Here is a 12,034-nt window from a genome sequence, read left to right as displayed (position 1 = left end):
CACATCACCCTGAACACACCAAACCCAGCATGAAACATGGTGGTGGCAGCATCAGGTTGTGGGAATGCTTTTCTTCAGCAGGGACAGGGAAGCTGGTCAGAGTTGATGGGAAGATGGATGGAGTCAAATACAGGGCAATCTTAGAAGAGAACCTGTTATGCCCCGTACACACGAGTGGAATTTCCATCAAAAAAAGTGTGATGGGAGCTTTTGGTCAGATATTCTGACCATTTGTATGCTCCATCCAACTTTTTCTGTCTGAATTTCCCCCAGCAAAGGATTGAGAGCTGGTTCTCTATTTTTCCAATGAAAAAAGTTCTTGACAGAAATTCCGTTCGTCTGTATGCAATTCCGACGCACAAAAAAACACGCATGCTCAGAAACAATTCAACGCATGCTCGGAAGCATTGAATTTCATTTTCTCGGCTCGTCGTAGTGTTGTACGTCACCGCTTTCTTGACGGTTGAAAGTTCAGAGGACTTTTGTGTGACTGTGTGTATGCAAGCCAAGCTTGAGCAGAATTCCGCTTGTGTGTACGGGGCATTAGGGTCTGCAAAAGACTTGAGACTGGGGCGGAGGTTCACCTTTCAGCAGAACAACGACCCTAAACATACAGCCAGAGCTACAATGAAATGGTTTAGATCAAAGCATATTCATGTGTTAGAATGGCCCAGTCAAAGTCCAGACCTAAATCCAATTGAAAATCTGTGGCAAGACTTGAAAATTGCTGTTCACAGATACTCTCCATCCAATCTGGCAGAGCTTCAGCTATTTTGCAAAGAAGAATGGTCAAAAATTTCGAGCTGTGCAACGCTGGTAGAGACATCCCAAAAAAGACTTGCAGCTGTAATTGCAGCGAAAAGTGGTTCTACAAAGTATTGACTGGGGGGGGGGGGGGGGGGGGCTGAATACAAATGCATGCCACATTTTTCACATATTAATTTTTAAAAAACTTGGAAAACCATTTATCATTTTCCTTCCTTCCACTACACAATGTGCCACTTTGTGTTGATCTATCACATAAAATCCCATTAAAATACTATTACGTTTTTGGTTGTAACATGACAAAATGTGGACAATTTTTAAGGGGTATGAATACTTTTTCAAGACACTGTATGTAGTTGGGAAAAATTGCATTTGTTGTATTTGTACATTATTGTAAAGGATCAAACTAAGAAAATTTAAATTCTATACATTAGTATGGCAATCAAACAAAAATTTGTTGCAGTCTTTAACCATTTCAGCCCCAGAAGAATTTACCCCCTTCCTGACCAGAACGTTTTTTGCGTTTCGGCACTGCGTCGCTTTAACTGCATGGTCGTGCGACGTTGTACCCAAACAAAATTGCCGTCCTTTTTTTCCCACAAATAGAGCTTTCTTTTGGTGGTATTTGATCGCCTCTGTGGTTTTTATTTTTTGCGCAATAAACAAAAAAAGAGCAACAATTTTGAAAAAAAACACAATATTTTGTACTTTTTGCTATAATAAATATCTCCTTTTTTTTAAAAAAAAAGCTAATTTTTTCTCAGTTTAGGCCGAAATGTATTCTTCTACATATTTTTGGTAAAAGAAAAAAAAAATCGCAATAAGCGTATATTGATTGGTTTTCACAAAAGTTATAGCGTCTACAAAATAGGGGAAAGATTTATAGCATTTAAATTTTTTTTGTTTACTAGTAATGGCGGCGATCTGCATATTTTTTTCGTGACTGTGACATTATGGCGGACGCATCGGACAATTTTGACACATTTTTGGGACCATTGGCATTAAAATAGCGATCAGTGCGATTAAAAATGCATTGATTACAGTAAAAATGTCACTGGCAGTGAAGGGGTTAACACTAGGGGCGGTGAAGGGGTTAACTGTGTTCCCTGCAAGGTGATTCCAACTGAAGGGGGAGGAGACTAACTAGAGGAAGAGGACGGATCGTGGTTCCTAGCTAATAGGAACACAAATTATGTCACTCCTATCAGAACAGAACAGGGAAGTGTGTGTTTACACACTCTCGTCCCTGTTCTGTGTCTTCTGGTAACGGTCGCGATGACTGCCAGCCACGAGCATCGGCACCTCCGCTGTGCAGCGGGCACGCGCGCACCTGCTATCCGGACCCCGCGAGCCAACGTACAGCTACGTGGTTTCGCGCAGGGGAGCCAACCTGCCGCAGTATAACTGCGGAGGCTGGTCCGGAAGCGCTTAAGTATGTAAACAGTAAAAAAGGGAGGACAGACCATATTGGCCCCATAAAGAATGAGGAAGGACATCTGGTTACAAGGGATGGGGAAATGGCGAAGGTATTGAATTTATTCTTCTCCTCAGTTTTCACAAGGGAATCGGGGGGCTTCAGTAACCAAAACTGCAGTGTTTATCCTCATGACACATCACAGGAAGCACCTCCAGAATTAAAACTAAACTTGGGAAACTTAACATTAATAAATCACCGGGACCAGATGGCTTGCACCCGAGAGTACTTAGGGAACTCAGCCAAGTAATTGCCAGACCATTGTTCCCTAATTTTTACTGACAGTCTACTGACTGGAATGGAAGCAGCTGATTGGAGAAAAGCCAATGTAGCACCAATATTTAAAAAGGGCCCAAAATACATCCCTGGGAATTACAGACCAGTTAGCCTAACATCAATAGCATGCAAGTTCTTGGAGGGGATGATAAGGGACTATATACAAGATTTTAGTAATGAGAACGGTATCATTAGCAGTAATCAGCATGGATTCATGAAGAATCGTTCTTGCCAAACCAATCTATTAACCTTCTATGAGGAGATGAGTTGCCATCTAGATAAAGGAAGGCCTGTAGACGTGGTGTATCTGGATTTTGCACACAGTTCCCCATAAACGTTTACTGTACAAAATAAGGTCCGTTGGCATGGACCATAGGGTGAGTACATGGATTGAAAACTGGCTACAAGGGCGAGTTGAGAGGGTGGTGATAAATGGAGAGTACTCGGAATGGTCAGAGGTGGGTAGTGGGGTTCCCCAGGGCTCTGTGTTGGGACCAGTCCTATTTATTGTGTTCATAAACGACCTGGAGGATGGGGTAAACAGTTCAATCTCTGTATTTGCGGACGATACTAAGCTAATCAGGGCAATAACTTCTCCGCAGGATGTGGAAACCTTGCAAGAAGATCTGAACAAATTAATGGGGTGGGCAACTACATGGCAAATGAGGTTCAATGTAGAAAAATGTAAAATAATGCATTTGGGTGGCAAAAATATGAATGCACTCTATACACTGGGGGGAGAACCTCTGGGGGAATCTAGGATGGAAAAGGACCTGGGGGTCCTAGTAGATGATAGGCTCAGCAATGGCATGCAATGCCAAGCTGCTGCTAACAAAGCAAACAGAATATTGACATGCATTAAAAAGGGATCAACTCCAGAGATAAAACGATAATTCTCCCACTCTACAAGACTCTGGTCCGGCTGCACCTAGAGTATGCTGTCCAGTTCTGGGCACCAGTCCTCAGGAAGGATGTACTTCAAATGGAGCGAGTACAAAGAAGGGCAACAAAGCTAATAAAGGGTCTGGAGGATCTTAGTTATTGGGAAAGGTTGCGAGCACTGAATTTATTCTCTCTGGAGAAGAGACGCTTGAGAGGGGATATGATTTCAATATACAAATAACATACTGGTGACCCCACATTAGGGATAAAACTTTTTCGCAGAAGGGAGTTTAACAAGACTCGTGGTCACTCATTACAATTAGAAGAAAAGAGGTTTAACCTTATACTACGTAGAGGGTTCTTTACTGTAAGAGCGCCAAGGATGGGGAATTCCTTTCCACAGGCGGTGGTTTCAGCGTGGGGCATTGATAGGCATTGATAGTTTTTTCAACGACCACAACATACAGGGATATACAATGTAATACTGACATAAAATCACACACATAGGTTGGACTTGATGGACTTGTGTCTTTTTTCAACCTCACCTACTATGTAGTCAAGCATGAATTCTTTGAGTTTATTATGGGCACATTAAATGTTCTGTCGAACGATCTTTAATGAACTGTCACTTGTAAATTTAACAGCGTATGGCCAGATTTATCCAGTGCTCTCTCCCCCAAGGAAACATCAGTACGATGCCTGTTTCAAAGACCGATTCATGTTCGTCCCTGGGAGGCACAAATTACTTTGTCACGTCTTACACCAGCAGACTTACTGAAATCTTTTTATTTTTCATTTTCTTTCCCAGAGAGGATCCAGCATGTGAACACAGTGTAATTCCTAACAGATGAAAGAAAGTGGATGTCACACTGCATCAAAAGGTAAAGTGCTCCCGTTATATCTTAGCAGTAAAACTAATGTATTGAGTGCGTCTGTGTCAGTTGTGGCTTTATTTTCTTTTAAAAATAACAAAATTTGCTGAATAATTAATGCAGTTCTAAAAGGATTTCTTTCAATAAATGTACGCAACTTTTCAGAACACAAGCTTAACAGCAGCGTACTTACCAATGCATATTGCAACTTTTTTTTTGTGTTCTTTATTTATAGTTTTCATTATATTACAAAACAGGGTAAACAGATATTACCCTTATGCTGCACATATGATGCACTGACAAAATTGTCTGTAAACAGGGATAGGCACATTACTGTATGTATACAGGTTGTTATATCTTTATATTCTTTAATAAAGCTGAACCTGTCTAAATTGGCCCTAGTATATGAATGTTAATTAGGGACCTTAGATTGTAAGCTCCTTGAGGATAGGGACTGATGTGAATGTACAATGTATATGTAAAGCGCTGCGTAAATTGACAGCGCTATACAAGTACCTTAAATAATAATAATATTAATAATAATAATAATAATAATAACCCAGGCAAAGTGCTAAATGCACTGTTGCAATATGCTCTTATCTGCTAAAGCATTTGTAAATTTGTCTAGCTACTTTTGTGATTTATACTTCCAGGTCAGGCAGCTCAACCAGGAGAGTGACACCACTTTCTTTGCTATAGTAAAAGTGTAACTATTATTATTATCATACAGGATTTATATAGCGCCAACAGTATGTGCAGCGCTGTACAACATGAGGGCAGACAGTACAGTTACAATACAATTCAATACAGGTGCTGGACCCTTTATTTTCCCCCTGGGTGGGTGTTCACCCTTATACGATCTGATTCTGTCAATCACACTGCGCTTTGTGAAGCCTTTTGGGGTGTCCTTAACTTAACATTGACACCCGCTATGGTTCGTGTGAACGCAGTGAGATTTCGGTGCGGGAAACGCACAAGATTCGCTGCTTCTCCTGCATGGCATATACAGTATGTGAACCATAGGAGGGTTAGAACGACTGTCAAATTTTTTCTGTGTCCATAGGGGAGATTTTACTTCACTTTCTGTCCCATATTTAAAATAGGAAGTGAGAGGAAATGCCTCCAAAATGAGGGAATCTTGGTGTGATACGAGGATTACCAAAACTAGAATCTACATTGGAGAATTTCCCTCTAATACTGTTCTGATGTCAACACTAAATATGGGATTTCCTTTATTTTCACTTTCAATGATAACAGTAAACAGGGCAAAAAGAGAGGCTAAATCTCCTTAATAGGGGCACAGACAGCAATAAAAAAAAAAAACTGACAGGTGTTCTAATCCCTCTCCACTCTATCCAAAAACGAAAAAAAGAAAAAAAAGTTTTGCCTTCGGTCACACTTTAAGAAACATGGTGGTGTCACCTTTCCATTTTGTAGCCTACTGATTGGACAGTAAAGGAGCAGCAACAATTAAGCCAAGTACACAATACAGTCAGCTCCGGTCAGAGACGCTGTACTAACTATGCAAGGTTAGTCCAGCAATCTCCCCCGCTGAGCTGTTGGGTAACCAGGGGGGCCAGAACGCTCCAATCAGCGCTCTCTGCCTTAGGCTGAGAGCACTGATCAGGAGTCGGTCGGCTGCTGGTTTTCCAGCATGCACTGGGTTTTTTTGAACTGGAAAATGTCTCCCGACATTCTGTCCATGTGTACGGGTCTTTAGATTAAGTTCAGATTTAGTTCATAGACTCTGCTCTGTCCTGCAGTCAGCAAAAACCTTGACATGTGCTTCCCTAGTTGGCTCTTAATGCTCCCCTCCCTCTTTCTATCTGAGCTCTGCTGTATGGGAGGATGAGAGAATGTGGACATCAAGACAGATTTAAGTATTTTGTTGGAAATATGGAAAGTTAATGTAACTGTAATTATGTTTTAAAAAATAAACGCCATTGCATTAAATGATATTCAGATAGATTGCCATTGATTCCACTGAAAACTGTACCCAAGTACCTCTCTTCTACCTCTTTAGCTCCACAATTCTCTTTAAGTGTGGTGTGTAAAATAAGTAAATGCATGCATGAATTATCTCCAAAGGTATATTGTTTTTCAATTGCAGAAAGAATGTAGATGCCCTCTATGCCCTCTGTGCTTGCTTCCACCACCCCACGCCCAACTGCTGAGTGGTGAGGTGGCATTCCTTATTGGACCCCCACCAACCAGTTTTTAGCAGTGCAGCTAAGCAAGCAGCCCATTGGTTAGAACTTGTAGGACATGCTTGGTCTTCTTATCAGTCAGGCCCTGCTCCCCTGTAGATGTGCATTAGTTCTCCCAAGCCATATACCCTATTATGTCAAAAGTATTGGGACACCTGCCTTTACAAGCACAAGAACATTAATAGCATCCTTTAACTGGTCAAAATCATTTGATGGAGGGGGGGATTATGGTGTGGGGTTTTTTCAGGGGTTGGGCTTGGCCCCTTGGTTCCAGTGAAGGAAACTCTTAAGGTGTCGGCATAACAAGTCATTTTGGACAATTTCATACTCCCAACTTTGTGGGAACAGTTTGGGATGGTCCCTTCTTCTTCCAACATGACTGCACACCAGTGCACAAAGCAAAGTCCATAAAGACATGGATGAGTCCTGACCTCAACCCAATAGAAACACCTTTGGGATAATTTAGAGTGGAGACTGTGAGTCAGGCCTACTCATCCAACATCAGTGCCTGACCTCACAAATGCGCTTCTGGAAGAATAAAATAAGAGAAGAAAAACTGTGCTTGGAAGAATCAAATAAGCAGCAGCTTATTGTGGGATATGCACAAAACAAATAGGAAGCACAGAAGTTGCTCTAAAATTATTAAACAAAAAAGTAATTATTTGCAGTATGAGTTAGATATAAATATCTCTGGTGCATAAAATTGAAAAAATCTGTGAAGAAATTTTTTTTTAAATTTAAGGAGTTAAAAACAAGTGTTAGAGTATACAAGTCTTGCTGTCTGTTGGTGTGTGTTGCTGTCTGTTGGTGTGTGTTGCTGTCTGTTGGTGTTTGCTGAGTTGCATTTTGGGGACTTTTCCTTTTAGTTTTTAATTTGCCTTTTGCTGTCACTTTTTAAATAGCTTTTTTTTTTTTTTTTTTTTTCTTGTTTCATCAGTCTATCAATTAAGGGGTGTGGTTAATTGCTCACAGGTGCCTATTTAACTTGTTGTAGGACTCAGTCTGAGCGTGCTCAGTTTGAAGCTGTGGAGCTTGGTGTAAGTGGAGCTGGATTAAGTGGGAGTTAAAAACAAGAGTTTAAAACAGGAGGTTATAACAGGGGTCATAGTACCTGTGTAGTGTGAGTATCTGAGTGTTGTCTGAGTAGTGTGTGTGGATCGTTAGTACTTGTGTATTGTGTACCTGTGCATTGTCTTGTCGTGTACCTGTGTATTGTCTTGAGTATTAGTGCCAGGAAGCTAGTTGTTAGGTAATTTGGACAGGGTAAAATCCCCAAATCCTCACCAAATTTAATAGGTACGATGCCCGGCGGGTGTGGAGAGGCGACTCTTTGTACATCTTGCTGCATGTATGCGTTCCTTGATCATCCGATCGAGGGCGAATACTGCTGTGCAAAATGTAAGCACATTGTTTCCCTGGAAGCCCAGGTTCTGAATCTGGGGAAGCAACTGTCAGCACTGAGAAGTCCCTCCATACTAAAGGTGAGCCAGGAACGTACACGGCAGGTGCCGGCAGGGGCCAGCACAGAGGCGGGTGGAGACAAAGAGGTGCAGGCACTAGCAAAGAGTAGATGGGTGACAGTCAGGAGGGGTAGAGGGGGAAGTGCCAGGGAGGCCGATCCAGGACTGGAGCATCCCAATAAGTACGCTCCATTGAGTGACATTGGTGAAACCAGTCAGGGACCAGCACTGCTGGAGATGAGGGACTCTCCTAGCTGCCAGGGGAAGAACTCCTCCAGTGAGAGTGGGGGGGCAGCAAAGGGAAAGGAAAGACAGATTCTGGTGGTAGGGGACTCAATTCTTAGAAGGACAGAGAGGGCAATCTGTAACCAAGACCTGAAGCGCCGAACAGTATGTTGTCTACCGGGCGCTCGGGTTCGGCACATCACGGATCTTGTGGACAGATTACTGGGAGGGGCTGGGGAAGACCCGGCTGTCATGGTGCACGTTGGCACCAATGACAAAGTCAGAGGCAGATGGAGTGTCCTAAAGAACGATTTTAGGGACTTAGGAGCTAAATTGAGGAAAAGGACCTCCAAGGTAGTGTTCTCAGGAATACTACCGGTACATCGAGCCACACCAGAGAGGCAGAGGGAGATTAGGGAAGTAAACAAGTGGCTGAAGAGCTGGTGTAGTAAGGAGGGGTTTGGGTTCCTGGAGGACTGGGCCGACTTCTCAGTCGGTAACCGGTACTATAGAAGGGACGGACTGCACCTAAATGAGGAGGGTGCAAATCTGCTGGGAATGAAGATGGCCAAAAAGTTAGAGGGGTTTTTAAACTAGGCGATGGGGGGGAGGGTCCAGAGACAGTGATAGCCAGCGCGGAAGATATTCCAGAGGGTAGTATTGGGGGCATTAGTGGTAGGTTAACCAAAGCACAAAAACACAAGGTGAGTATAGTAGCAAGTCCAAGTTGCAATCTTGAAACACCCAATACGAGGACAATATGCGACCGGTCTAAACTATGTGGCATGTTCACCAATGCCAGGAGCCTGGCGGACAAGATGGGTGAACTAGAGATACTGTTGTACAAGGAGGATTTGGATTTTGTGGGAATTTCAGAGACCTGGTTCAACAGCTCTCATGATTGGCTGGCAAACATTCAAGGGTATACCCTATACCGCAAGGACAGAGAGGGTAAAAAAGGGGGAGGGGTATGCCTATATATCAAGAATAATGTACAAGTGAATGTGAGAGATGACATCACTGAGGGGGCTAGGGAGGAGGTGGAATCTTTATGGGTAGAGCTCCAAAGGGATGAAGCTAAGGGGAAAATAATACTGGGAGTATGCTATAGGCCCCCTAACCTGAGGGAGGAAGTGGAGACGGATCTCCTATCACAAATTGGATTAGCAGCAAGGATGGGAAGTGTTATCATAATGGGGGATTTTAATTATCCAGACATAGACTGGGCGGAGGGAACTGCGCATTCATTTAAGGCTCGCCAGTTCCTTAGTGTCTTGCAGGACAATTTTATGGGTCAGATGGTAGACGCACCAACTAGAAATAAAACATTACTAGATCTACTGATTACCAACAATACAGACCTGATAACAGATGTGGAAATACGGGGCAATTTAGGTAACAGCGATCACAGGTCAATTAGTTTCAGTATAAATCACACAAATAGGAGACATGCAGGGAACACAAAGACACTGAATTTCAAAAGAGCCAACTTCCCTAAACTACAAACCTTGCTAAAAGGCATAAATTGGGATAAAATATTAGGAACAAAGAATACGGAGGAGAGATGGGTTTGCTTTAAGAGCATATTAAATAAGGGCATTAGCCAATGTATCCCATTGGGTAATAAATTTAAAAGAGCGAACAAACATCCTGGATGGCTTAACTCCAATGTAAAAATGCATATAAAAGCAAAGGAGAAGGCCTTCAAAAAATACAAGGTTGAGGGATCATCCACAGCATTCAGAATTTATAAAGAATGCAATAAGAAATGTAAGGGTGCAATTAGGATGGCTAAGATAGAACATGAAAGACACATAGCGGAGGAGAGCAAAAAAAAATCCCAAGAAATTCTTTAAGTATGTAAACAGTAAAAAAGGGAGGACAGACCATATTGGCCCCATAAAGAATGAGGAAGGACATCTGGTTACAAAGGATGGGGAGATGGCAAAGGTATTGAATTTATTCTTCTCCTCAGTCTTCACGAGTGAATCGGGGGGCTTCAGTAACCAAAACTGCAGTGTTTATCCTCATGACACAACACAGGAAGCACCTACATGGTTAACAGAGGACGGAATTAAAATTAGACTTGAGAAACTTAACATTAATAAATCACCGGGACCAGATGGCTTGCATCCGAGGGTACTTAGGGAACTCAGTCAGGTGATTGCCAGACCGTTGTTCCTAATTTTTACAGACAGTCTATTGACTGGAATGGTACCAGCTGATTGGAGAAAAGCCAATGTAGCACCAATATTTAAAAAGGGCCCAAAAAACATCCCTGGGAATTACAGACCAGTTAGCCTAACATCAATAGTATGTAAACTCTTGGAGGGGATGATAAGGGACTATATACAAGATTTTAGTAATAAGAATGATATCATTAGCAGTAATCAGCATGGATTCATGAAGAATCGTTCTTGCCAAACCAATCTATTAACCTTCTATGATGAGGTGAGTTGCCATCTAGATAAAGGAAGGCCCGTAGACGTGGTGTATCTGGATTTTGCAAAAGCATTTGACACAGTTCCCCATAAACGTTTACTGTACAAAATAAGGTGCGTTGGCATGGACCATAGGGTGAGTACATGGATTGAAAACTGGCTACAAGGGCGTGTTCAGAGGGTGGTGATAAATGGGGAGAACTCAGAATGGTCAGGGGTGGGTAGTGGGGTTCCCCAGGGTTCTGTGCTGGGACCAATCCTATTTAATTTGTTCATAAACGACCTGGAGGATGGGATAAACAGTTCAATCTCTGTATTTGCAGACGATACTAAGCTAAGCAGGGCAATAACTTCTCCGCAGGATGTGGAAATCTTGCAAAAAGACCTGAACAAATTAATGGGGTGGGCGACTACATGGCAAATGAGGTTCAATGTAGAAAAATGTAAAATAATGCATTTGGGTGGCAAAAATATGAATGCAATCTATACACTGGGGGGAGAACCTCTGGGGGAATCTAGGATGGAAAAGGACCTGGGGGTCCTAGTGGATGATAGGCTCAGCAATGGCATGCAATGCCAAGCTGCTGCTAATAAAGCAAACAGAATATTGGCATGCATTATAAGGGGGATCAACTGCAGAGATAAAACGATAATTCTCCCGCTCTACAAGACTCTGGTCCGCCCGCACCTGGAGTATGCTGTCCAGTTCTGGGCACCAGTCCTCAGGAGGGACGTACTGGAAATGGAGCGAGTACAAAGAAGGGCAACAAAGCTACTAAAGGGTCTGGAGGATCTTAGTTATGAGGAAAGGTTGCGAGCACTGAACTTATTCTCTCTGGAGAAGAGACGCTTGAGAGGGGATATGATTTCAAATCACAAATACTGTACTGGTGACCCCACAATAGGGATAAAACTTTTTCGCAGAAGAGAGTTTAATAAGACTCGTGGCCACTCATTACAATTAGAAGAAAAGAGGTTTAACCTTAAACTACGTAGAGGGTTCTTTACTGTAAGAGCGGCAAGGATGTGGAATTCCCTTCCACAGGCGGTGGTCTCAGCGGGGAGCATTGATAGCTTCAAGAAACTATTAGATAATCACCTGAATGACCGCAATATACAGGGATATGTAATGTAATACTGACACATAATCACACACATAGGTTGGACTTGATGGACTTTTGTCTTTTTTCAACCTCACCTACTATGTAACTATGTAACTATGTAAGGTGAATGAATACCAAAAAAAAACAAAAACAAAAATTCTGTGATATGCTAATTAAAGTCCAAAGCAATAAATGTTCCAAGATTTCAAATAATAACACTCAGTGACTTGACATAACGAAGTGTATCCACATTGATGAACGGCATGCTTACCAGAACGTAAGCCAATTAAACAGATGGCTTAACCCAGCCCAGGCCTTGATGCAAACCG

The 12,034-nt window shown here is 42.3% G+C and overlaps 1 protein-coding gene across 2 annotated transcripts in view; it reads left to right on the top strand.

Moving 5' to 3' along the window:
* The window catches only part of FRY (FRY microtubule binding protein), a 653,558-nt gene that overhangs the window by 115,182 nt on the left and 526,342 nt on the right, over positions 1 to 12,034 (top strand). For both annotated transcript variants that reach the window (XM_073613350.1, XM_073613351.1), the window contains exon 2: positions 4,206 to 4,278. In XM_073613350.1, the coding sequence (XP_073469451.1) occupies positions 4,245 to 4,278 (34 nt within the window). In that variant the 5' untranslated portion in view covers positions 4,206 to 4,244. The remainder of the gene's footprint in view (positions 1 to 4,205; positions 4,279 to 12,034) is intronic.

This window comes from Aquarana catesbeiana, linkage group LG02, assembly GCF_042186555.1.
Source record: "Aquarana catesbeiana isolate 2022-GZ linkage group LG02, ASM4218655v1, whole genome shotgun sequence".
NCBI lineage: Eukaryota > Metazoa > Chordata > Amphibia > Anura > Ranidae > Aquarana > Aquarana catesbeiana.
The sequence above is the reverse complement of the archived record's forward strand: the minus strand, read 5'-3'. Positions and strand labels throughout refer to the sequence as shown.